The sequence below is a fragment of the Mus musculus genome, chromosome 2 (genome assembly GCF_000001635.26).
Source record: "Mus musculus strain C57BL/6J chromosome 2, GRCm38.p6 C57BL/6J".
In the NCBI taxonomy this organism is placed as follows: Eukaryota; Metazoa; Chordata; class Mammalia; order Rodentia; family Muridae; genus Mus; species Mus musculus.
In genome coordinates, this window is record NC_000068.7 from 112,872,834 (window position 1) to 112,899,117 (window position 26,284).

Consider the following 26,284-nt stretch of genomic DNA (forward strand, 5'->3'; position numbering starts at 1 on the left):
AGTCTATAATCTCCAAAATCTATCTTCCTCTTTGAGTTGCTGTTCTTTGTCAACTCTTTGCTAATTAAGATATGCTCCACCCCCCCCTTTCTAACCTGTTATCCCAAGTTTAATGTTTACCCCCTGAGTTTCAGAACTCAGGAGATTAGAAGGCAAGTTTTTCTTCTGTAATGTTTAGAACACACAGGAATCAGACTCTCTGATTCCTAGGATCTCCTATAACTCACAAGCTCTTCAGCTTTCTAGCAAAGCCCTCCTCTACATCCCAGAGGTTGAATTACATATTGAAATGGTCAGGGAAACACAGTTTCCCATTTTATAGAAAGTTAAATACACTGACTATAGGAGGGAAGACTAAGACTCATGATCCCTGTGTAAGTAGGATATGGTGGCATATAGCTACAATTCTGAACTTGGGAAGCTGAGAAAGGAGACTGCTAAGAGTTCAAGGCCAGCCTTAGGTACATAGTGAGTCTAAGAGCAGCCAGGGCACCTGAATGTAATCAGGTCACATGAATGTGATAGAAATGCATGCTAAAGGCACTTTATATGTGGAAAGAACTCATTATTCATGTATGCTGTTAACTGTAAGTGCTTTAGAGGCAATACTGTTTTCATTAATTTCTATAGCAGCAGTCCTTAGTCTGTGGGTTGCCACCTCTTTAGGGGTGGAACAACCCTTTCACAGGGTCTCTTGTTGGCCTAAAGCTCACCCATTAGGCTAGATTGGTTGATCAAGGAACCCCATGAATCCTCTTTGGGAAAGTTCTTCATTTAGGAGGATAAAGGAACAGAAACTTTCTGGTGGCAATGGACAGTCTCCCTGGGGAAGAAATGTATAAGCTCTTTTGGAAAATTCTTCATTTAGGAGGATAAGGCCACTTTCTATAGCATCTGATTTCCAATATCTTCATTTTAAAATAAAGTCTATTCCACAGTAACATATGCTGATCTTCTGGATTCTTCACAGGCAGGAAGTTTATAAAATATCCCGCATGTCAGATATTATAATTCTTAACAGTAGCAAAATTATAGTTATGAGGTAGCAATGAAGATAATTCTATGGTTAGCGGTCAGCACAACACGAGGAACTGTATTAAAGGGTCGCAGCATTAGGAAGGTTGAGAGCCACTGCTCTATAGCATCTAGATTAGTGATTTAAATGCCACTGGTGGGGTTGAGAAGAGGGATCAGTTGCTAATGCTAACACAATGCAGTGAGATTGACCCCCAAATCCATTTAAAAATTCTATGGTTTTATTTTCTTATAATCCCAGCACTAGTGAGGATCCATGGGGTTTCTTGTTTAGCCAATCTGCCTCATAGGTAAGCTGCAGGTCAAAGAGAGAACCTATCTCAAAGGTGATGGAAGGCTTTCCTAAGGATGACACTCTTCTGGCCTACACACACACACACACACACACACACACACACACACACACACACACACACACACGCTCACCACTCCCAAGTATACCTGCACAATCATATGCATACAGTTAAAAAAATGGTGCTGGTGTGTAAAAACTGCCGAAAGCTTCTGCAAGTTCCTTATCATCCCAGATGAATGTGCCTCTGCCAGAACACAGATACTGGGAGAAAATACCGACTTGCTAAGCAGTCCCATACAGTCCCCACTATTACCCTCTCTTTTTATTTCCACCAACTTGTCACCTCCATATTCTTCCTTCTCCCAACTGTCCATCCATGTGAGATTTGACATTGGCATTTGTCCCTACTTTATGTTTCTACTCCCAGCCCTAACATCCCATTGCTGTTACACCAACCCCTCTACTGCTGTTATATCACTGCCCAGTGCCCCTCTTAATTTAAGCTTCATAAAGGTCCAGATTGAATCCCATCTGTTCTCAGGCTCTTAGAAACATCCCACCCTGAAGGACATGCATACTGTTCATTCTGCATTCATTACATTTGACCTTTAAAAAAAATAACTTATTTGCTTCTTATATATTCAACTTGGCTATGGATTTGCAGAGAATATTGGATATTTCTTTGCATCCTTCAAAAGTTCAGTGCTTTATGTTGGACACAACCTCAATGCGCTCACTGAGACTGCCTGCCATTTGCAATTTGGACTTACCTGACTGGTATCTATGGGACATGGGATGAAAGAGGCTTGGGAGAGGAACTGTGTGGTACCCAATAGATCTCTCACACCATCAGCATCACGCTTATATTCTTTGACAGGCTCCAATCTCATCTTCTCCTTAGGAAGTAAGGCTTCATAGCAAGGGGCATAGCCTGAGGGAGGCAGGAACTTAAATTCTCCATGCCGACCACCCATCAGGAAGCGTACTCTGTCATTTCAAGACAGCAGAAAAAAAAGAGATCAACATACAATTTGCAAAACACATGAAACTCAAGAAGAATGAAGACCAAAGTGTGAACACTTTGCCCCTTCTTAGAATTGGGAACAAAACATCCATGGAAGGAGTTACAGAGACAAAGTTTGGAGCTGAGATGAAAGGATGGACCATCTAGAGACTGCCATACCTGGGGATCCATCCCATAATCAGCCTCCAAACGCTGAAACCATTGCATACAGTAGCAAGATTTTGCTGAAAGGACCCTGATATAGCTGTCTCTTGTGAGGCTATGCTGGGGCCTGGCAAACACAGAAGTGGATGCTCACAGTCAGCTATTGGATGGATCACAGGGCTCTCAATGGAGGAGCTAGAGAAAGTCCCCAAGGAGCTAAAGGGATCTGCAACCCTATAGGTGGAACAACAATATGAACTAACCAGTACCCATCAGGGCTTGTGTCTCTAGCTGCATATGTATCAGAAGATGGCCTAGCCAGCCATCATTGGGAAGAGAGGCCCCTTGGTCTTGCAAACTTTATATGCCTCAGTACGGGGGAACGCCAGGGCCAAGAAGTGGGAGTGGGTGGGTAGGGGAGTTGGGGGTGGGGTCTGGGGGACTTTTGGGATAGCATTTGAAATGTAAATGAAGAAAATACCTAATTAAAAAAAGATCAACAAGTATCCCATCTCAAATAAATGAATAGTAAAGTTTTGATCCACACTCAAAATCATGCTATTGGGAAATCATTGAACTTATATTCAGCACAGCAGATATCCACATGCTTATAAGATAACAGTACAGAGAACTGAGTGTCCAGGCACCATTCCCAAATGAATTTCAATGACATGTTCTTTAAAGTCATATTACACATAAATCACTTGGTGGTCATCCTTACCTCAATAGATCATCAGAGTAGACATTACTATAATATTGAGAATATAACAAGATTCTTCTCTATAAAAATCAAATTGAAACTTCACCATGGAAACATATATTTTTAGTTGAGATAAATTATCCACATGCTAGTTAAAAATATAATAAAAAAATAATAAAATTGCATGGATAAATTAGTAAATGCTGAATGTTCAGGGAAAATATGTAATGCTAGAGTTTTCAATACAGCAGAGGCTGTGGTTCCCAGAGCAGCCATAGGAAGGCAGTGGTAGGTGGTAGGAGAAGAATAAAAGGGCAAACTGTTACTCCTTGGAATATCACTGACTCCTTAAGGGGCACCATCTCTCTGTTGGCATGCAGGCCTGACAGTATGGTCCACCCATTTTTTAAATCACAACCTTGATCTACTCACTCCATCCCTTCCACACAGTCACTTGATCTAACATCAATTTCTAACAATACCAATTATAAATCAAAAGGTAGCCTCTGGATGCTGGTACCACCTTGGTCCAACCCATTTTCATTTGAGGTTCATAGTAATGGTAGGCAGACATTAGTTAGCATACAAAAGGTAGTTTAATATTTTTATCCAGTGTTGTGGATGAATTTCAGTTTCTCTGAAAGGAGCACTGGAAAAGATACTATTTGATAGTGGTGCTTTGTATGATCCTAGTCTGGTGACTACAAATACAGCTTTCACAGATCAATTTCAATTACATAAAACAAAAGAAATAGAGCACAGTTTTAAGTAATTAAAGCATAGTAAGATATATAGTCCTTGGGGGCTCACTAATATTCTCACACAGGAAAAATCAATATAAACATTGTGTTGGCATTCAACACTCATACATGACTTCCCTCTTTCCATTGAAAAACAATGGCTAAGACTACACAACTCACATCTGACTTGTCAGTGGGGTTTCAGGGACAAATAACAAAGCTAGTGTTCCTAGTGTCACAAAGCAGGTTTTCTAGCAGATAAATAGGCTTAATAATCTGCATAATCAGGGATATGTAAACTAACTTAGAGAAGGAAGTGGCTTCTAGGGATGGCATCAAGAAAGGCCTCTTTGTGGAGAAGTCTTCAGTGAGCTGAAGATATAGAGGAGGAGGGTCTCAATAGAGGGATATGTGCAAAGGCTCTAAGATAGGAAACTAAGTAGTGCTAATGGGGAAGTCATTATCAACCCGAGAAAGGGGAGAAGAAATCCGAGGGATGGGGCTGCATAAAGGAGCCTGTATGCCCTGGCAAGGAGTTTGGCTTTAGTCTAAGTAGCAAACTTACCATGGAGTTTAAGGTGAGGAAATACAATTCTCTTCTAGCACTCCTACACTGAGAGGGCTGGGGATCAAATAGAAAGCTTGTGGAATAGTCATAGGGAAGAGAGGGCAGCTTGGACCAAGGTGATCTAAACAGCCAGATGCCAGTTTTGTTTGGCATTTAGAATGGGTAGGGATTGCTGGTGTGACAGGTGGATGTATGGAGGGGGGTGGTATAAGTGGAAGAAGGTTATGATTAAGCAAAGCTCTCACGGCAGGACACTTTGCGCCAGGCATCACTTCCTTTAATTGGAGCATTCTGGGAGGGGAGCCATGTAAGAAAGCCTCCGTGTTGGCTGCATAATTGCAATTGTGGAAATATCCCAATTATGAATCTGGAAAGTAAAAATCCCTCCAAGTGACAAATGTTACTTTTTCTTCCTTCCCAGTAAGAACACATTATTGAAATGGCCTTTTATAAAATGCTGCTTTAAAATTAATTATAGAAATTACACAAAGCCTCCCACTTCCCCATTTTAAAGCAGTAAACAACAATAGTATAGAATTAGAACCACAATTGTCCCTGGGAGTGTGCCTACATAGACTGTTATAAAACAGGGCATGATTTATGTGTATTAAGGATATGAGCTATGACGTTAAAACAAAATTGAGTCATTAGGCTGTAGTGTTACTAATTTAGTGAACCTTCTGGAAATAATGACTAAACCACAAAATTATTTGTTGAGAATTTCCCAGTTCAGTTGAGCCTAAGGATTGTGTTATTGACATGCTGAAAGTACAGGATGGAGGTGGATCTGTCTGAGTGGAGAAATAATAAGGGAAGTTATCCACCCTTCTCCCCTCACCTAGGACCCATCCTATAAGATGTGCACTGGGCTGAGAGCCCAGGAAGCAAGACTGTTGGTACTCACTACTCTGTGGATTATAGCAACACACACTCTGTGGATTTCTAGCTAGATTTAATTATTTATAAGCACTCTTGCCAGTTATGTTTAGTTTGGAAATTTCTTTTGTGTTTTAAAATATGCTGGATAGATAACAAATCAAGACTGGTTGGCTTCTGTGTAGCAGTTAAAGAGAACAATGCTTTCTGTTTTTATGCCACCATTATTAAAATGAGAGTGATAATTTGGCTATAAATCCTATCTCCTGTAATGGCCACAAGAATTGTAAAATGAAAAATTAACATAAGAGTGAGTGCTTATTGCTTACAGGAGCATTTGTCTTCAGATATCATATGTGGTGCTGCAAGGTAGACAGAGACAAGGATGTGTGCTGCTTCTGAACTCTTGCTGGGCCAGAGCCCCTGGGCCCAGCAGGTAAGGTGGAAAAGGCACAGGCCCCAGACATAGCCTCCAGCTGTTGGTCCTTCTCTTACTGCTCAGGAACAGCCTGATAGAGTTTGTGGGAAAGGATCCAATCAATACTGGAGACTGGAACCATATCTGTCTGAGTACATCCAGCCTGAGGTCTAATGACTAGTAATAATATGTTGTTTGAATAAAACAATTAAAAGAAAACAAAATGCTCCAACCTTGCTTTAACTATGGAATCTTTATTTATCATTTTGGTACTAGAAAACCCATTGAACCCGTAACTTTGTGCATGGTAGGTAAGCCACTGAGTTATATCACCAGATTGAAGTACAATATTGATGGAGATTCTCTACATTTTAACAGAGGTCCACAAGCAGACCCATGAATCCATAATTCAGATGTCCAGTGTCTCTAGACTCTAGAGAGAAATGCTAGGCTAGTTCCACAGGTTATATATAGCAAAACAACAGTGAAAAAGTTTTACCAGCCTCAGATTACATCCATCTCCACACAGCAGAGGGAAAAGACGCATGCAGAGAGAACTGCAGAGGACCCAGAAGGTTTGTCCACCCATCTGAAGCTGCCTGATGGGAACTTCTCAGAAAACAGATCGACATCTTCTCTGTTGAGCAAGTTAACAGAGCACAGCAGGAAAGAAACCACTGTATAGTAGAGATTTGGCCTTTTGGTCAGTTATTCCAGAGCCTATCCACTGAAAGGACAAATGCAGGCTCTGCAGAGATTCCTATATGCCAACACCCTTCACCCAAGGACCTCTGACAAGAGAGATGAATGGTTGAACATAAGTCAGAAGTTGGGGAATGGAGGAGGTAGGGCAGGAGTGGGAGGGCATGAGAGGAGGCATGCAGGTATGGCTATGCCAAAGATCATGGAAGGGGAGTCCACCATGCATGGTGAGAGTAACAAATCCACCAAAGTGGTGAGAGAGGCAGTGGTTATAATGAATGCCACCCAGTGGTCCAGTGCCACAAGACCAATTCCATAGTGCATTACATTTCATAGATAGGTGTCTCTGGACTCAGCTCAAGAGAGTTCTGAAACAGGAGCTGGCTTACTGGGTAGGGGGAAGTTTCCTGAGAGTCTAGCCCACACTCTCATTGCAGGGATAAATTGGATGAGCTTTTGAAACTTCACTGGCTACAACTCTGCTGTATAATCAAACAGTTGAAGAATTTAAATTGTGGACCCAGGATTTTTATTCCTACCAGGAGCAATAAAAGCTATAGTACCCACAAAAGAACTCCTTTAGGATCAGAAGTTCAGAGCATGAGTTTCCACGAATAGAAACTGAAATTACATGTGCCTGCTTGTTTCTCTCAATAAATTCTTTATTGGACATTTAATCTTGACATTATTTTTTTAAAAAATTACTCTGTTTCATTCACAAATGAAAACATAAAATTGAAACATAAATTTCTTTTTTTATAGGTGCTTTCTCTGTCTTCCAGTTTCTATTAAATTTCTCAGCCTCTACCAATGACTCCTTAAGTAGAGAATTCATGAACCGTATTCATTAGAATGAGTTATTCTTTATTCACAGACTTCCCCTATACTAACCAATTTTTAAAAACAATTTTATGGGAATTTAAACTGTTTTTATATCCCATGTCACTCCAGTGAGAATGGGTAATAAAAAATAAAAATAACAAGGATTTCGGGTAAGGACTTGGAGAAAGATAAACCCTTCTTCTCTGCTGGTGGGAACATAAACTTGTGTAGTCAAAATGGTATGAGTCCGAAGGCTTCTCAAAACACTCAAAATATGACCCATATGACCCAGATATTCCACTCTTGGGTACATATAGAAGGGCCTGGAAGTCAACTTGCCACAGAAATACTTGAACTTCTGCATTTATTGCTATACTATTAGAAAAGCAGCCAAGAAAACTTATGGTTGCAGAAAACGTACTATACATATACACAGTGGGATTTTGTGCATCTATAAAGAAAACAATGAAATCATGACTTTCTAAGAAAATAGATACATCTAAAAATTGTTATGGTAAGTGAAATAAACCAGACCAAGAAGGAAAAATATTGAATGCTTTCTCTTACACATAGATCCTAGATTTAAAATTGTGTGCATATATATTATATAATATATATTGGATTGGCTAATGAAATTGGATATATATATTATACATACATACATACATACATACATACATACATACATACATACAACTACTAAAGCAATGTGCCATATCTCTGAGGTTCTTCCTTGAAATCAGATATTAGGAAGATTTTTTTCTTCCTAAAGAGTTTATGAAGATCTAAATTTCTTCCTCTCAGAGATAAGCAAGTGTTTTGGTCCTGGAAATATAAATAGGGGGTTGGGAGGTTGTAGGAGAAGTTTTATTTGCCTGAGAAACATTGAAAATGAAGAGAAATGACACTGGAAGAGCGCCACTAGCATATATGATCTCATCTTGGAGTTTTTGCTGCTAATTCGCAGAAACAATGAGGATGCTTCTTGTCATGTTTGAATGACTTATCCATGAACAAAAACACAGCGCAAATGAAGACAGACTTTGCCATGCTCATAAATCATGCCTAGGTTTTTCTTTCATCATGCAACACTGTTATCCTCCATAACTATCTAACCAGCATGGAGAGGCACTCTAGTTTTTCCAGATATCTCAATCTTGCAGCTCCTATTTAACCCTTCAAAAGAGCTGGGGTAGTAGTCCAAAGGGATTGTTAGCAAGCTTTTGCTGACCTGAGTTTAATCTATAAGTCATGATTCATAATTGCATCTTTAGTCTGTAGTGCTAAAACTGGAGAACAATCTGAGTTATGGACATTCTCACACTCACAGTCTTACGGGCCTGGGAGTGATGAAGCCCAGGGCAAGCCAGCCAGCATTCATCTTGTTCTCTGCAGCAGTATATTTATCTCAGCAATAATTTCCACAGCACTGACCACAGCAAGCTGGAAATAGCTAAGCTGTCAGTTATCTGAATCTTAGCCAACTCTGGTGGATACCAATGGAAAATAAACAGCAACTACAGACACCAACAGTTTTTGGATTTTTTTTATTATTAATTAGAAAGGGCTGGTAACAGTTATATAAGATGATTAAATATATCAAAAGGGGAATGTACAGCTATAAAACATATTCTACTAGAGTAAATAACTCAGTATTCTTAGAACAAAAGAACACCCCAAATTCAGTATTAACTATGGCCTTTTGAATTATGCCACCTTGGTGATTCATGCCCTGGAGCTATTTACAGGTGAGGGGCAAGGATGATGTCATCTTTTAACAAAAGCTCCTTGGCATCAGAATAGTTGATGATTTTGGATGGGTTCCACAGTACATATGCTCATCTTCAATTCTGCACTGACCAGAATGGTCCCTACCACATCATTGTACTGTAACACTACGCACAAACAGGCCCCACTGAGAAGAAAACCAGAGCAGCACATTCCTAACAGTTAGGCAGGGGAGCATATATTGATTTGTGCATTTTGTCAGTAATTACTCATGCGGCCATTGACTTCACCATGGGTAAATCTAATTGAAAAAGATTTTTGTTCCTTGTGCACTTTGCTCTTCCATGATTGCTGGCAGGGACATCCTAATCAGGTGTAATTAACAACACAGTTTGCAATGATACAAACAATTATTAAAAAAATTCAAGAGTATGACCTCATTAAAGATCACTGAGTAGATGATAATGGAATTGTGGAAGAGAAATCTAATTTAGAAACCACACACAAATTAAAATGAGCATGAGACACAATTAGGAAGGATCCTGTGTTGGGAAATAAGAGTCTCTTCTTAGGTGGTCACACGACCTTACTTCTCTCTTGGACAAATGCCAAATAACAAGCACATGTTTTATAATATGATGTGAAATGACAATTTAAACATTAAAAATATATGCTAAGCATGCTTATTTTCAGTAAGAAATTTTAATTAACCTAGAATTAATATCCTGGCCTCTCTTTGCATTATTGACCTAAAGTGATACAAGAAGTGGCAGATTTTAGTACCAAACTATACTTCACAAGTTGATGTAAAAGTAAGTGTTGTTTACTGAAACCATTCACTCATAATTGAAAATAGCCAGTTGACTGCTCTCGAATATGAGGCCAGCACTAGCCTAGAACAATGATACTATCTGATGATGTACTGCATAAACATATATGTGGAGTGATCACCTCTCTGTGATCATACCCTGTCATGAGACCCAGAGACAGAACTTTCCTAGTGTCAATTATGTTCTCAGGGACAGGTGCAACTCCCATTGAGGCATTGGAATTGCTCTTCATCATGTGATCTGCTCAGTTGCTATGAGCAAAAGCACCTGGATCCAAGCTCTTGACTCTTGGAGCCAGCACATCTGGACTCTTCAAATTTGTTAAATTCTTTCAGTGAACGAACGGCTCATCAATTATCCTGTAACTTTACTTCTCAGTTAACAGTGTGCTCTGAAGGCTACACAATCTGCTGACGTGGAGATGAGATGCTAGAAATGTCTTCTAAATATGGATAGCATCCATTGACCCACTCCTTTACCTCTTCTGAGTTCATCATCAAGAGGAGATTCCAAAGCAAGGCCCACCCAAATCAAATATAAGTCTCTCCCACTGCTTTGAAGGACTCTGATGGATGAATAGTGACTGAGAATTACCAAATTAGGATATGGCTCAGATGAGTGAAGTGTGCAGTGAGCAAGCCTGATGACCTGAATTCAGAGGCCCAGAACCCACGAAAAGATGTTGTTGTAGTAGTAGCACAAGCATCTTTAATCCCAGCATGCCTCAACTGACATAGAATGTAAAGATAGGGGGATCCACAGAAGCTCACAGACTAGCTAATCTAATTCACACAGCAACAAAGAACAAGACAGAACCTGTCTCTAAAAAGGTGAAAGGTGAGGACCGATACACACCTGACGTTGTCCTCTGACCTTTGTACATTCATTGTGTCAGGCATGCTTTCACATTCACACACACATGAGCATGCATGTCACACACACACACACACACACACACACACACACACACACACACACACACACACAAATCACTCTCATGTATTTTGCAAAAGCATATGCACTTTTCATTAAGTGAGAACTACCCAGAACAATCAATTCGCTTGCAGCAGATTGGAGGAGACACTCTCTGAAGATTTGCATTTACACATGGAGCATCTATATCATGACCCCTCCTCCAAATGCTCAGGGCTCATGGTGGAAGGGGCTGTGGAAAGATTAGAAGAGCTGGAGGGAATAGTGACTACAGTGAGACCGTGCTGTTTGCATAGGATGGACCTACTGCATCACAGTGGCTGTGACTGAATGCATGACACCTGAAGCAAGGTAGGGTGTGTGGCAAAGTCTCATTTCTAGCTGAGGAACTACGGGTGATTGATTGTTGCTGGAAAAGAGAATGTACGTTTTCTTTAAGAACGTAACTCCTTGGGAGGCTGCCCATCTTCTAGTAATGGCCCTAGACTCCTGCATGTACAGGCAAAAAAGTAAGTGGGTTCAGTGAGTATAAAAACATAATACATACAACTAGGAAAGATAGTAGTGGGGGTACCTGAGAGGAGGGAATGGGGTTAGATTTCATCAAACACATTATAGAAGTGTATGAAAATTTTAAACAATAAAATACTTTAACAAAAACATCTGTATTAAATGTTTTATTTTATTTAAATTAAATATCAAACTAATAAATATTAGTTAAAATTATTAAATAATAAAATAATGTATAATGATTTAAAAATCTAAATAGTTTTCTTAAATGAGATCTTAGAAGGTAAGTGCTCTCTCTCTCTGTAACAATAATCTAGAGCCTGTGAGTGGCATTGGTCAAAAGAAAGGGGAAGGGTGTTGTGGAGGAAACTGAGGACATGAACTCTGCAGAGATGTGCTTCTAGGACTGACCTCTCAGAGTCACCTGTTTCTCCATAGAAGGTAGCAAGCCAAAGGGACGAGGCACTGTGTGTTGCCTTAGACTTCTATGTAGTCTCTCTGCTCCTTGGCAATGGAGCTGGGAAGATATGCACTGTGACTTACACTAGTCTTCTGACTACCATAGGGCCTTTGCTTCGATCTATCCTGATCTCCCCTCAGAAAACACACAGACATGTCTGGCTTTGTTAATCTTTGTGAGTGCTGAAGCCCATGCCAGAGGTTTCATTCTGAAAATCCTACTCGGGGGCTTTGTAGTGGCTGCTTTTCAGTCCACACTAAGCTCCTGTTCTCATACCCTGCTCCTGCAGCACTATTCTACGGTATCCATGGATACAAGTGTGACTGAAACTGGAACTCCTATGTCTGGCCTTGAATTTGCCAGGTATGTTGGACTGACTGGGTCAGTGGTCCTCAGGGATCTGTTCATCTCCCCATCTCAGCTCTGGTATCACAAGTGCACATAATCTCCTGTTTTTTTTTTTTTTTTTAAATATATCCCTGGGATTGAATATAAATTGTGTATGTGTGTGTGTGTGTGTGTATGTGTGTGTGTGTGTGTCTATAGCTGAACTATCTTCCCAGATCATCAAATATATGACTTTAAATGATATCACAGGCCCAGATATTTTATCTGGAATTTCTAGAGATATATTTTTGACTTTGGGATTCATAAACATTCAAAAAAGAAAGAGGTTGTGTGTAACATGCACACATGTTAAACAGAACCACCAGCCAGAGGAGAAGCAGTATCTAATATCCAGACATACAGTTAAACATATGAGCATTCATAGGAATTATGTTGTCAAAAGTTGAGAAGCAGTTGAATTTCTATTGATGACAGCTTTGCTACCATTTTTGCTCAGGTTACATTTGCTACAAAACATGCCCTGAACAAATTTGTGGTTTTCAAAAAAATCTTAGACTTTGCAATTATTGACAAAAAACTCCTAACATTTCATGAGATTTTTCTAAAAATCAATTTGGCCACATCATTATAAATTTGCAGCTTAAAAAATAATATACTTTTTTCTTTCTTCTGAGAGGAAAAAAATAGCAATGCAAAACCAAAGTTATATGCAGATGTATCTGTAAGAATGCTATTTGTAACAATAGAAATAGAATTAGCATGAAAACGTAGCACTAAAGTTATAGCTATATTATGAGACAGCGAAATAAAAAAAAGGTTATTTGGCCATAAAAATAATTTTGAGGGTAACTAATGAGTCAGGAAAAAATCTCATTACTTATTTCTGAGTGAAAAATTATACTTCATATTGCAGTGACTGCAATTTAAAAAGTATACACACATTTGTAACAAAAAGATGAATATAATAAAATATTAACAGTGATTATAGCGCTAAGCACTAGAATTGGAAGGTGTGCCAGGCAGTGGTGGCACATGCGTTGAGTTCTAGCATTTAGGATGCAGAGGCAGGCAGATCTCAGAGTTTGAGGCCATTCTGGTCTACACAGTGAGTTCCAGGATAGCCAGAACCACATAGAGAAACCCTATTTAAAAATAAAATAAAATAAAATAAAATAAAATAAAATAAAATAAAATAAAATAAAATGGAAGGTGACTTTTTCTGTAATATCTGTAATTATTTCTTTCAAGGAACTCATAACAAACATGTACAGTTCATAGGATTTCTCACACATTTTATCTGAGTACATAGTATAACCCCTGTAGGAGGCACCTACTTAGTAAGCAGGTGGAGGGAATGAGTTTGGTTGCCTCTTGCCCATTTGCAATCACTTTCTTGGGAGCAATTTGGCTTTTGAGATGAAACCCTAAAAGAAAGCATTGGTTCCTCAGTTCAAGAGGGTGATGGGAAAGAAAGTTTTGAAGGAAAGCCCTAGCTATTTCCCAGGAAATTGCAGCCATAACTTACTTGACACCAGCTGAAAAACTCATCACAGGGAAGAAGAGTCCATCTGTGTTGAAATTCTCAAACATCCCCTGCACAGGTTGTCCATTGATTCGGAAAGAAATGCTGGGTACTCCAAGGTCAAGGCAGCAGCTCACCACATCGTCTGACTTGAGCAGATGCTGGTTGATGGAAGCCACAGCTCTGGGTATCCGTCCTGGTGAGTAGAGAGCAGGAATAAAACTGTGGGCCCCTGGAGGCATGATCAGGTAGAGAGACATACTTAAGAGGCTATAGTTGAGAGATGGAGAAACACAGTGAGTACGCAGTATCAGAAGAGCTCATGATATGCTACTGTAGAGGAAATGCAATCCCTTGCTGCATGAGATTGAGAGGAAATTATTTCCTAAGCTGATGAGTGGATAGACACCATGCTTGACACGAACCAAGTCTCAGAGAAAGTCCTAAAGCTACTAAGAGTTAGGCCAACGAGAAGCGAATCTATGAGGTAGGTGCTCAGACTACACTGATACTAGAAGTAAGCACTGGACAGCTTTTACTGAGGGGAGGTCCTTGAAGGTCGGGGTGTAACATGCAGTCATAGGAAAGAGAAGGCCTTTTTCTCAGAAGGATGTGGGCACTGCTTGAGAGGGTCATCAGAGACGACTGCATCCCCTCTAGTCAGGAAACCATGCAACAAGGTTTCATTGCTTTAAATAGCTTTATTATTTCAGATAAGGAGGCAAACACGCTGTCATTTATAGGTGCACTAATGGTTATAAAATGCTTTTCTAGATCTCCCCATAAAGTGATTGAACACTTCTAATTCAAAATAGTAAGAAAATGCCTCGATCTTCTTTGTTATTATTATGATTCTACGCAGCCTCCTCTCAGACAGGGAGAAGCTGGAATTTAGAGATTCCATAACAATATAAAGACATTTTGTTTCTTAAGAGTACAATTAATACATATTCATTATAAACATTAACCTCCACATAGAAAAGTAAGAAAAAGGAAAGTATAACTCTATAATGTAGTGAATTAGTGACTTTGGAATGCTTGACTCTGAACAGGACTTGGAGATCATGACCCCACAAGGCTCAGAGAATATCACAAATGAGGTCATAAGGGATGTAGGAGACAGACTGGAGAGGTGTGCTGTGCAGCAGAGTCTCCTGGACATAACAAGTCTGGTACATTCATGAATTCACCAGAGTTGTGGATAACTTCATGAGACTTACACAGGATGGACCTGTCACCATCTCATGATGTATGGGGGAGGGGTGATGAGCTCCCATCTCTTACTGAGGGATTATGGGCAACTAAGGGTTACCAGAGGCAGGGATATCATTTTTTTTTAGAGGTGTAGACAGTGATAGGCTTCCACTGTCCCAGTCAATAACCTCTTGTCCCATGCTCATGTGAACACCCTGAATAAAGCTCAGTGGTCAAAAAAGAAAAAAAAAACTCATTCAAGTGGAGACAGGAGGACTTGTTGAGAAGAACAAAGTTTCCAGGAAAAGAGAGAGGTGTATGAGAGTGGGTAACCGGGGCATGAAGATGACCATGATTCTATATAAACATCTATGAAATTATCAAAGACTAAGAAAAAATGCTTCCATTAAAACACATTAATTCTCATGTGAGTTCTTGTGCACAATCATACACACACACACACACACACACACACACACACACACACACACTCACGCAAAATATATCCAAACCAGGATGTGTAATTCTTTTGAATTTTTGGCAAATCATATTATAAGCTATAACAGAATTCTATACATATTAAAAGCTAGATTTTAATGACTTCTCAACACATCACAAAAGGTAACCTAAAGTAAATCAATTCTGGATGTATATGTATTACTTACAAATTTTGCACATACATACTTGGTAATACTACTAATCTCAACCTTGAACCATTTAATATTTATAATGCATAATATTATTTTAGTAAAAGGTTAAAAACTAATTTGTTGATTTAAAAAGTAACAAAATTATTATATTTTTAATTTAAAAATAAATACTTTCTCTAACTTATGTGACTAAAAAAGGGCCATATTCCAGCACCCTCCCCTCAATCACAAACAATAAGTGCTCATTATGAATTCCTTGAAAGAAATAATTACAAATATTACAGTAAAAGTCACCTTCCAATTTATTTTATTTTATAATTTTTGGATTTTTAAGACAGGGTTCTCTCTGTGCCTGATACTATCTCTGGGGCTGCGAATCAAAAGCAGAAAGGTTCACTTTTTTCCTTTAAGAAGTTTACTGTCTCTGGGTAGGGAGTGGAGAGTCAAAAATTACAGCAATAGGGTAAATATTAGAAGGAACACCATGTCTATTGGAGGTAGAGGAAGATGTCACTCCTGTCTGCAAACATGGGAGACACAGGGACTTCAAAAATGAACAGGACACTAGATAAAGGGGAAAGAAAATGCTGAAGCTGAGGAGTGAGGGCTGAAGAGAGGAGGGTTAGGGGAGATAGGGTGGGGTTAATGAAGCTAGACGGGACACAGAGCTTGGGTATCCACACTGCAGAGGCCTCAGCACAGGATGTCATCAGTGGGGATCTCCAACTCATGTGACTCTGTTTTTGTAACTTCTGTTACTTTACCAACCGTAGAGAAACACAGTGAGAGACCTACAGGCAAAGTTATTTCAACGTGAAACCTAACAGAGCACCATGTGGGATGCAGGTGGTGTTGACGCCATTCCATTTTTTCCAGTTGGAAAGACTGACTGCTCTCAGTTCAGTATGGAGCTTAGACATCCCAGGTCCTTTTCTCTGTTCCCTTTTTCTCTCAAGCCTGCTTTAAAAGGAACTTATGGAAACTCAGAAAAAAACCTGTCTCACTCTTGAGTTCTGATTTTCCTATTAAAAAGGGTTGCTACCAACAATCCATTTGGTTTTTCATTATTTTGGCTTCCAGAAAATATCCTTCATGAGCAATTCCCAACATATCTGTGATTTCGAAAAACCACCAAACAACTGACATGTGAATTTGTACAACTAACTTTAAAAGCACCCAGCACCTTGATAGATAAACATAAAATTCATGAGGCTCTTCACCTGAAGCCTAATATAAGTCAAAATGGAGCTTGCAGAGTTGAGCTGGGATTCTATTGTCTACTTTCCCCTCTCTTCAGAGTCCTTTGAAGAGATAAGGCATAGAGAGATAAGGGTCCACACCCCCTAGTGGTTGATAGACCCAATGTCACTCCATGGAAGAAAATCCCCTTCCCCAGCAACTTCAATTTCAAAATGTAGTGCAGCTATATTTTATTCCTGGGCTCAAGTGAGCCTTCTGCCCCAGCATTCTTTTTTTTTTTTTAATATTTTTTATTACATATTTTCCTCAATTACATTTCCAATGCTATCCCAAAAGTCCCCCATACCCTCCCCCCCCACTTCCCTACCCACTCATTCCCATTTTTTTTTTTTGGCCCTGGCGTTCCCCTGTACTGGGGCATATACAGTTTAGCTGAGTTTACAGATATGTACCTTTCAGCCCGTCTTTATGCATTGTTCTAATTAGAAAAGTCTCTATAAAGTAAGCAATTTGCCTAGCACCCCTCCCCCAATCAACAATTGGGGCCATGGGAAAGCCACAATATTCTTTTTTCTTGACCTTTTTCACTGATACAATGTTACCATTGCAATTCTTTCCAAAGGCGACTTCAATTGTTCTTTAATAAATATGTTACAGATCAGTTCAAGTCAGCAGCTTAATTTATGTACACAGATGACTATAAAGCTAATGGACCTGGAAACTTAAATCTCAAGAAAAAGAAAATTTGTCACGATCAGTTTTCAATCTCTCTTCCTAATCACCTTCCATCCTCTTCTACATCATCTGAGTGTTATTTCCATGCCATTAAGTCATCAGGCAATTACCCTTCCCTCAGATGCCCAAATTTCCCTGCAGTCCTGGTGGGAGTCATTAATAGGCACCTTATTTCTTCAGCTGAAGCACACACTGATATATTTACCTGGAATGCCTTCTATAAGATAGATGTTTCCTGTACGGATCTTGAGAAATCAGAGTGTAGTCTGGACTTAAGGAAGCCTTGGGCTTCAATGCATGAGAATGGAAAGTGTAACTCTCACAGACACAGTTTCTTTACATCTTATCAGATGGACTGAGACCTTGGGCACACCTCCATTGAACTATATCATAAAGCATGTATAATATTTAGACTCACAATAAGCCTTGGCAAACCTGAGTTTCCAGCCATCTTTCCACTTCTCCAATTAAATAGAGCCACTACTAGTGATGACCAGCGTGACCCCGGATCATCTCCTTTGCTTGTTCATAGGATACAGGATGAAACAATGAAGAGCTGGACAGGAGCAGCTACCCACTCCTGGAACGATGCACAATTATTGATGTTCAGGTCCTGAAGTGCACAGGAGTGTGCTCCCTTTCGATATATCATGGTTAGTGTCCTTGCCTCTGGACTCACTGAAACATTCATTCCCAAGTGTCTACAAATAGACACAAGAGTTTCTTAAGTGCCTAAGTGTACTCCTGCAGCATCAAATAGGATGAAAAATTTTCCATTGAGAATGATTCATTTGCCTTTGAAACAAGAATCAAATATGCTTAATCTATTGAGTGGCTATGCAGAATCCTCTACAGGAATTGTCTGGGTTCCTTTGAGCAAGCAGACTTGGGATGATGAGATGGGAGCCATTAGTAGGTAGTGCGACATGGTTCCACAAGTGGAGCTCATTCAGTCATTCATTGACTTCCTGCCATCTGGGAGTTGCTGATATGTATGAGCATCCTTCCCTTCCCATTCACAGTCCATCTTCACCTCCCAGAGATAGTGTATAGCATCTGGTGATACACCTAAACTAAGGGCTCCCACTGTGCACCTCCAGGCTCAGTGATTCCACAATGGGACCTGGATAACTAGGAAGGGAAGATACATTTTCTATGAAGAACTAGGGAAGGTGAATGGGGGTAGGGTAGAGAGCAAGATGAATTTCCTTCTGCTGAGCTCATCCTGCCATAGTTTTTGCATGTTCCAAGTTGCCCCTTTGGTCACACAGAACAAAAGTAGATGCTTGTATCCTTCTCATCCCTCTCTATGGTCTAGGATGGATAAATGTACAAATGAGAATATTTATAATAGCCCAAAAAGTTTTATACTCCATGTAAAACCACACAAAAATAACAAGAAACATTATTAACAAGACCACTCCAAGAAGCATGCCATCAGAATCTCAGGTGACACAGGTTATTAATATCAGGTAGAGTATGGTCTAAGGCTGGGCAGTGGTGGTACACGCCTTTAATCCTAGCACTAGGGAGGCAAAGGCAGGTGATTTCTGAGTTTGAGACCAGCCTGGTCTACAGAGTGAGTTCTAGGACAGCCAGGGCTACACAGAGAAACCCTGTCTTGAAAAACCAAAAACCAAAACAAAAAATAGAATATGGTCTAAGGCAATGGTTCTCAACCTTTGGGTTGCAACCCTCTGAGGGTCAAACAACCCTTTCACAGGGGTCATCTAAGGCCATCAAAACATCAGAGATTTACATTACCATTTATAGCAGTAGTAAATTTATACTTATGAAGTAGCAATGAAAATAATTTTATGGTTTGAGGTTGCCACAACAAGAGGAAGTGTATAAAAGATCACAGCATTAGGAAGGTTGAGAGCCACTGGTCTAAAGGAAGGAGGAGAATGTGATGGATGCACTTCTCAGTTACACAAGAAAATTCACTATGTAGTTTCATTTTTAGAGAAACATTTCGCTCATACTGAATTTTAGAGGACTGTATCATGGCTCCTCTGTAAGAAATATACCACACAATATGTCTGTGAGGCATTTGTATCAGGCATACATCATCTCCAACTGCAGTTCTTAAGGAAATATAGACAATATATGCTCTGGACAATAAGCAGGAGAGGTGCAGTACTTATTTACAGTGAAAACTCTAGAATTAGTCTTGCATTTTCCATCCAGACAGAACAACCCATCACTTCACATTTATGGGCCATAGTTATGTATGGTAAAATCATCATTATTTATCTTCTAAAAAAGGGTTGAATTCTTTTTTTTTTAGATTAACATTAACCTACAGATTAATAATCATAACAAGAGGGACCAAGCAGTGTTAATGTCACAGTCTTGATGACATAATCAGATGAGGAGCCTTCCCAGGGTGACTGATTACAGTTCTTGGTGTCTTTTTGTATCAGTTTCTGTATCTGTACCATGAGTTCAGTATTTGCTACCTTAAAGGTCATTGTGACATTAAAGCATGTAGCTCACTACCCACTAAATAAATCTGATTAGTGCCGATGTAGATGTATTTATTCAAAAACCCTAACAACCCTATTTGAAATAAGGACTCATAGATACAAGCCAACGGCCAGCCATGGCATCCAGGTAGACCGAGGCTGGCAAGCAATGGGGTGTAGGTGATTGCAGGGGAAATCCTTGGTTTTGTGAGGGCAAAATTTGCTTACTTTTGGTAATATTTACCTTTCTAAACTCTTCACTATTCTGTGGCCCAAAGCTGCTGACTTCTGGTGATTGACACCTGCTGTTAGCAGCTAAGGATTAAGTAAAGAAGTTGGTTACTCCAGTTCTTTGTTCTTTAACTCACAGGCCCCTGACTGATCTGGCAAGAGGCAGAGTTTGTTAACTCTTTGTGAGCCAGAAAGAAAGGGAAAAATAAGAAAAGCACACATGCAGAAAAAAAAATACTCATTCACTCTGGGTGAAACACAAATAGAGACTCCATTTTTCCTTTATTTTCTGTTTTCAGTATATATACTTTCTCTAAAAAATTACCTCATACAGCTATCATGTAGAATCATTACAGAAGGATAATTAATTATATGATTCTCTAAATGCTTTTACATTCCAATAAGTTCATAGTAAGTTTATGGCACTAATTCATGTCATGGATCAATACAGTTTAAAGAGTAGACAACAGAGACAACCGGCCACCTTCCTGGTCAGAGCACAGGTGTCCACCCAGCCCGAGAGGCTTCTGCCTCACGTTCCGCAGGAGCCACCTTGGTTCTGGGACTCCACGGAAAGTAGTCTACACAGGTGAGAGTGTGGACTACTGAAACAACGGCTTCTGTGACAGGCCAAAGCAACACAGTTTCTGGGAAAGATCCTGTTTTGGGCCTTCATCTTCGGCCAGGAGGAGGGCCAAACACCAGATAACTGTGCACCTCCCTGAAAGAGGAGACCTTGCCTGAAGAGACTGCTCTGACCACTGAAACTCAGGGAAGAGAGCTAGTCTCCCTGGTCTGCTGATAGAGGGTAACAAAATCACCAGAGGAACAATCTCTAAACAGAGACAACTATAACAACTAACTCCAGAGATTACCAGATGGCGAAAGGTAAACATAAGAATCTTACTAACAGAAACCAGGACCACTCACCATCATCAGAACCCAGCACTCCCACTTCGCCCAGTCCAGGGCACCCCAACACACCTGAAAAGCTAGACCTGGATTGAAAAGCATATCTCATGATGATGGTAGAGGACATCAAGAAGGACTTAAATAACTCACTTAAAGAAATACAGGAGACCACTGCTAAACAAGTAGAAGACATTAAAGAGGAAACACAAAAATCCCTTAAAGAATTGCAGGAAAACACAACCAAACAGGTGATGGAATTGAATAAAACCATCCAAGACCTAAAAAGGGAAGTAGACACAATAAAGAAAACCCAAAGTGAGGCAACACTGGAGATAGAAACCCTAGGAAAGAAATCTAGAACCATAGATGCAAGCATCAGCAACAGAATACAAGAGACGGAAGAGAGAATTTCAGGTGCAGAAGATTCCATAGAGAACATCGGCACAACAATCAAAGAAAATGGAAAATGCAAAAAGATCCTAACTCAAAACATCCAGGAAATCCAGGACACAATGAGAAGACCAAACCTACGGATAATAGGAGTGGATGAGAATGAAGATTTTCAACTCAAAGGACCAGCAAACATCTTCAACAAGATTATTGAAGAAAACTTGCCAAATCTAAAGAAAGAGATGCCCATGAACATACAAGAAGCCTACAGAACTCCAAATAGACTGGACCAGAATAAAAATTCCTCCCGACACATAATAATCAGAACAACAAATGCACTAAATAAAGATAGAATACTAAAAGCAGTAAGGGAAAAAGGTCAAGTAACATAAAGGCAAGCCTATCAGAATTACACCAGATTTTTCACCAGAGACTATGAAAGCCAGAAGAGCCTGGACAGATGTTATACAGACACTAAGAGAACACAAATTCCAGCCCAGGCTACTATACCCAGCCAAACTCTCAATTACCATAGATAGAGAAACCAAAGTATTCCACAACAAAACCAAATTCACCCATTATCTCTCCACGAATCCAGCCCTTCAAAGGATAATAACAGCAAAAAACCAATACAAGGACAGGAACTATGCCCTAGAAAAAACAAGAAGGTAATCCCTCAACAAACCTAAAAGAAGACAGCCACAAGAACAGAATGCCAACTTTAACAACAAAAATAATAGGAAGCAACAATTACTTTTCCTTACTATCTCTTAATATCAATGGACTCAACTTTTCAATAAAAAGACATAGATTTACAAACTGGCTACACAAACAAGACCCAACATTTTGCTGCTTACAGGAAACTCATCTCAGAGAAAAAGATAGACACAACTTCAGAATGAAAGGCTGGAAAACAATTTTCCAAGCAAATGGTATGAAGAAACAAGCTGGAGTAGCCATTCTAATATCTAACAAAATCGACTTCCAACCCAAAATAATCAAAAAAGACAAGGAGGGGCACTTCATACTCATCAAAGGTAAAATCCTCCAAGAGGAACTCTCAATTCTGAATATCTATGCTTCAAATACAAGGGCATCCACATTCATTAAAGAAACTTTAGTAAAGCTTAAAGCACACATTGCACCTCACACAATAATAGTGGGAGACTTCAACACACCACTTTCACCAATGGACAGATCATGGAAACAGAAACTAAACAGGGACACAGTGAAACTAACAGAAGTGATGAAACAAATGGACTTAACAGATATCTACAGAACACTTTATCCTAAAACGAAAGGATATACCTTCTTCTCAGCACCCCATGGTATCTTCTCCAAAATCAACCACATAATTGGTCACAAAACAAGCCTCAACATATACAAAAATATAGACATTGGCCCATGCATCCTATCAGATCACAATGGACTAAGGCTGATCTTCAACAACAAAAATAAATAATAGAAAGCCAACATTCATGTGGAAACTCAACAACACTCTTCTCAATGATAACTTGGTCAAGGAAGGAATAAAGAAAGAAATTAAGGACTTCTTGGAGTTTAATGAAAACGAAGCCACAACATACCCAAACTTATTGGACACAATGAAAGCATTCCTAAGAGGAAAACTCATAGCTCTGAGTGCCTCCAAAAAGAAACTAGAGAGAGCACACATTATCAGCTTGACAACACACCTAAAAGCTCTAGAACAAAAGGAAGCAAACTCACCCAAGAGGAGTAGAAGGCAGGAAATAATCAAACTCAGGGGTGAAATCAACCAAGTGGAAACAAGAACTATTCAAAGAATCAACCAATCAAGGAGCTGGTTCTTTGAGAAAATCAACAAGATAGATAAACCCTTAGCCAGACTCACTAGAGGGCACAGGGAAAGCATCCTAATTAACAAAATAAGAAATGAAAAGGGAAACATAACAACAGATCCTGAAGAAATCCAAAACACCATCAGATCCTTCTACAAAAGGCTATACTCAACAAAACTGGAAAACCTGGATGAAATGGACAAGTTTCTAGACAGATACCAGGTACCAAAGCTAAATAAAGATCAGGTTAATGATCTGAACAGTCCTATATCCCCTAAAGAAATAGAAGCAGTCATTAATAGTCTCCCAACAAAAAAAGCCCAGGACCAGATGGGTTTAGTGCAGAGTTCTATCAGACCTTCAAAGAAGATCTAATTCCAGTTCTTCACAAACTATTCCACAAAATAGAAACGGAAGGTACTCTACCCAACTCATTCTATGAAGCCACAATTACTCTGATACCTAAACCACAAAAAGACCCAACAAAGATAGAGAACTTCAGACCAATTTCCCTTATGAATATCGATGCAAAAATCCTCAATAAAGTTCTTGCTAACCGAATCCAAGAACACATCAAAACAATCATCCATCCTGACCAAGTAGGTTTCATCCCAGGGATGCAGGGATGGTTCAATATACGGAAATCCATCAATGTAATCCAGTATATAAACAAACTCAAAGACAAAAACCACATGATCATCTCATTAGATGCAGAAAAAGCATTTGACAAAATCCAACACCTATTCATGATAAAAGTCTTGGAAAGATCAGGAATTCAAGGCCCATACCTAAACATGATAAAAGCAATCTACAGCAAACCAGTAGCCAACATCAAAGTAAATGGTGAGAAGCTGGAAGCAATCCCACTAAAATCAGGGACTAGACAAGGCTGTCCACTCTCGCCCTACCTATTCAACATTGTACTTCAAGTCCTAGCCAGAGCAACTAGACAACAAAAGGAGATCAAGGGGATACAAAGTGGAAAGGAAGAAGTCAAAATATCACTTTTTGCAGATGATAGTATATATAAGTGACCCTAAAAATTCCACCAGAGAACTCCTAAGCCTGATAAACAGCTTCAATGAAGTAGCTGGATATAAAATTAACTCAAACAAGACAATGGCCTTTCTCTACACAAAGAATAAACAGGCTGAGAAAGAAATTAGGGAAACAACACCCTTCTCAATAGTCACAAATAATATAAAATACCTTGGCGTGACTCTAACTAAGGAAGTGAAAGATCTGTATGATAAGAACTTCAAGTCTCTGAAGAAAGAAATTAAAGAAGATCTCAGAAGATGGAAAGATCTCCCATGCTCATGGATTGGCAAGGTCAACATTATAAAAATGGCTATCTTGCCAAAGGCAATCTACAGATTCAATGCAATCCCCATCAAAATTCCAACTCAATTCTTCAACGAATTAGAAAGGGCAATTGGCAGATTCATCTGGAATAACAAAAAACCTAGGATAGCAAAAACTCTTCTCAAGGATAAAAGAACCTCTGGTGGAATCACCATGCTAAAATCACCTAAAGCTGTACTACAGAGCAATTGTGATCAAAACTGCATGGTACTGGTATAGTGACAGACAAGTAGACCAATGGAACAGAATTGAAGACCCAGAGATGAACCCACACACCTATGGTCACTTGATCTTTGACAAGGGAGCTAAAACCATCCAGTGGAAAAAAGACAGCATTTTCAACAAATGGTGCTGGCACAACTGGCGGTTATCATGTAGAAAAATGCGAATTGATCCATTCCTACCTCCTTGTACTAAGGTCAAATCTAAATGGATTAAGGAACTCCACATAAAACCAGAGACACTGAAACTTATAGAGGAGAAAGTAGGGAAAAGCCTTGAAGATATGGGTACAGGGGAAAAATTCCTGAATAGAACAGCAATGGCTTGTGCTGTAAGATCGAGAATCGATAAATGGGACCTCATAAAATTGCAAAGCTTCTGCAAGGCAAAAGACACCGTCAATAAGACAAAAAGGCCACCAACAGATTGGGAAAGGATATTTACCTATCCGAAATCGGATAGGGGACTAATATCTAATATATATAAAGAACTCAAGAAGGTGGACTCCAGAAAATCAAATAACCCTATTAAAAAATGGGGCTCAGAGCTAAACAAAGAATTCTCACCTGAGGAATACCGAATGGCTGAGAAGCACCTGAAAAAAATGTTCAACATCCTTAATCATCAGGGAAATGCAAATCAAAACAACACTGAGATTCCACTTCACTCCAGTCAGAATGGCTAAGATCAAAAATTCAGGTGACAGCAGATGCTGGCGAGGATGAGGAGAAAGAGGAACACTCCTCCATTGTTGGTGGGATTGCAAGCTTGTACAACCACTCTGGAAATCAGTCTGGCGGTTCCTCAGAAAATTGGACATAGTACTACCGGAGGATCCCGCAATACCTCTCCTGGGCATATATCCAGAAGATGTCCCAACCGGTAAGAAGGACACATGCTCCACTATGTTCATAGCAGCCTTATTTATAATAGCCAGATGCTGGAAAGAACCCAGATGCCCCTCAACAGAGGAATGGATACAGAAAATGTGGTACATTTACACAATGGAATACTACTCAGCTATTAAAAAATGAATTTATGAAATTCCTAGGCAAATAAATGGACCTGGAGGGCATCATCCTGAGTGAGGTAACCCAGACACAAAGGAACTTGCACAATATGTACTCACTGATAAGTGGATATTAGCCCAGAAACTTAGGATACCCAAGATATAAGATACAATTTGCTAAATGCATGAAATTCAAGAAGAACGAAGATCAAAGTGTGGACACTTTGCCCCTTCTTAGAAATGGGAACAAAACACCCATTGAAGGAGTTACAGAGACAAAATTTGGAGCTGTGACAAAAGGATGGACCATCTAGTGATTGGCATATGCAGGGATCCATCCCATAATCACCTCCCAAATGCTGACACCATTGCATACACTAGCAAGATTTTGATGAAAGGACCCAGATATAGCTGTCTTTTGTGAGACTATGCC

The 26,284-nt window shown here is 39.6% G+C and overlaps 1 protein-coding gene across 9 annotated transcripts in view; it reads right to left on the reverse strand.

The window, feature by feature from the left end:
• The window catches only part of Ryr3 (ryanodine receptor 3), a 586,052-nt gene that overhangs the window by 241,480 nt on the left and 318,288 nt on the right, over positions 1 to 26,284 (reverse strand). For all 9 annotated transcript variants that reach the window (XR_003951556.1, XM_017316705.2, XM_017316711.2 and 6 more), the window contains 2 exons: positions 13,659 to 13,851; positions 2,101 to 2,317 (listed from right to left, as the gene is read on the reverse strand). Coding sequence is in view for 8 of the 9 variants with exons in the window: in XM_017316705.2 (XP_017172194.1) it covers positions 2,101 to 2,317; positions 13,659 to 13,851 (410 nt within the window). In the remaining variant the exon portion in view is untranslated. The remainder of the gene's footprint in view (positions 1 to 2,100; positions 2,318 to 13,658; positions 13,852 to 26,284) is intronic.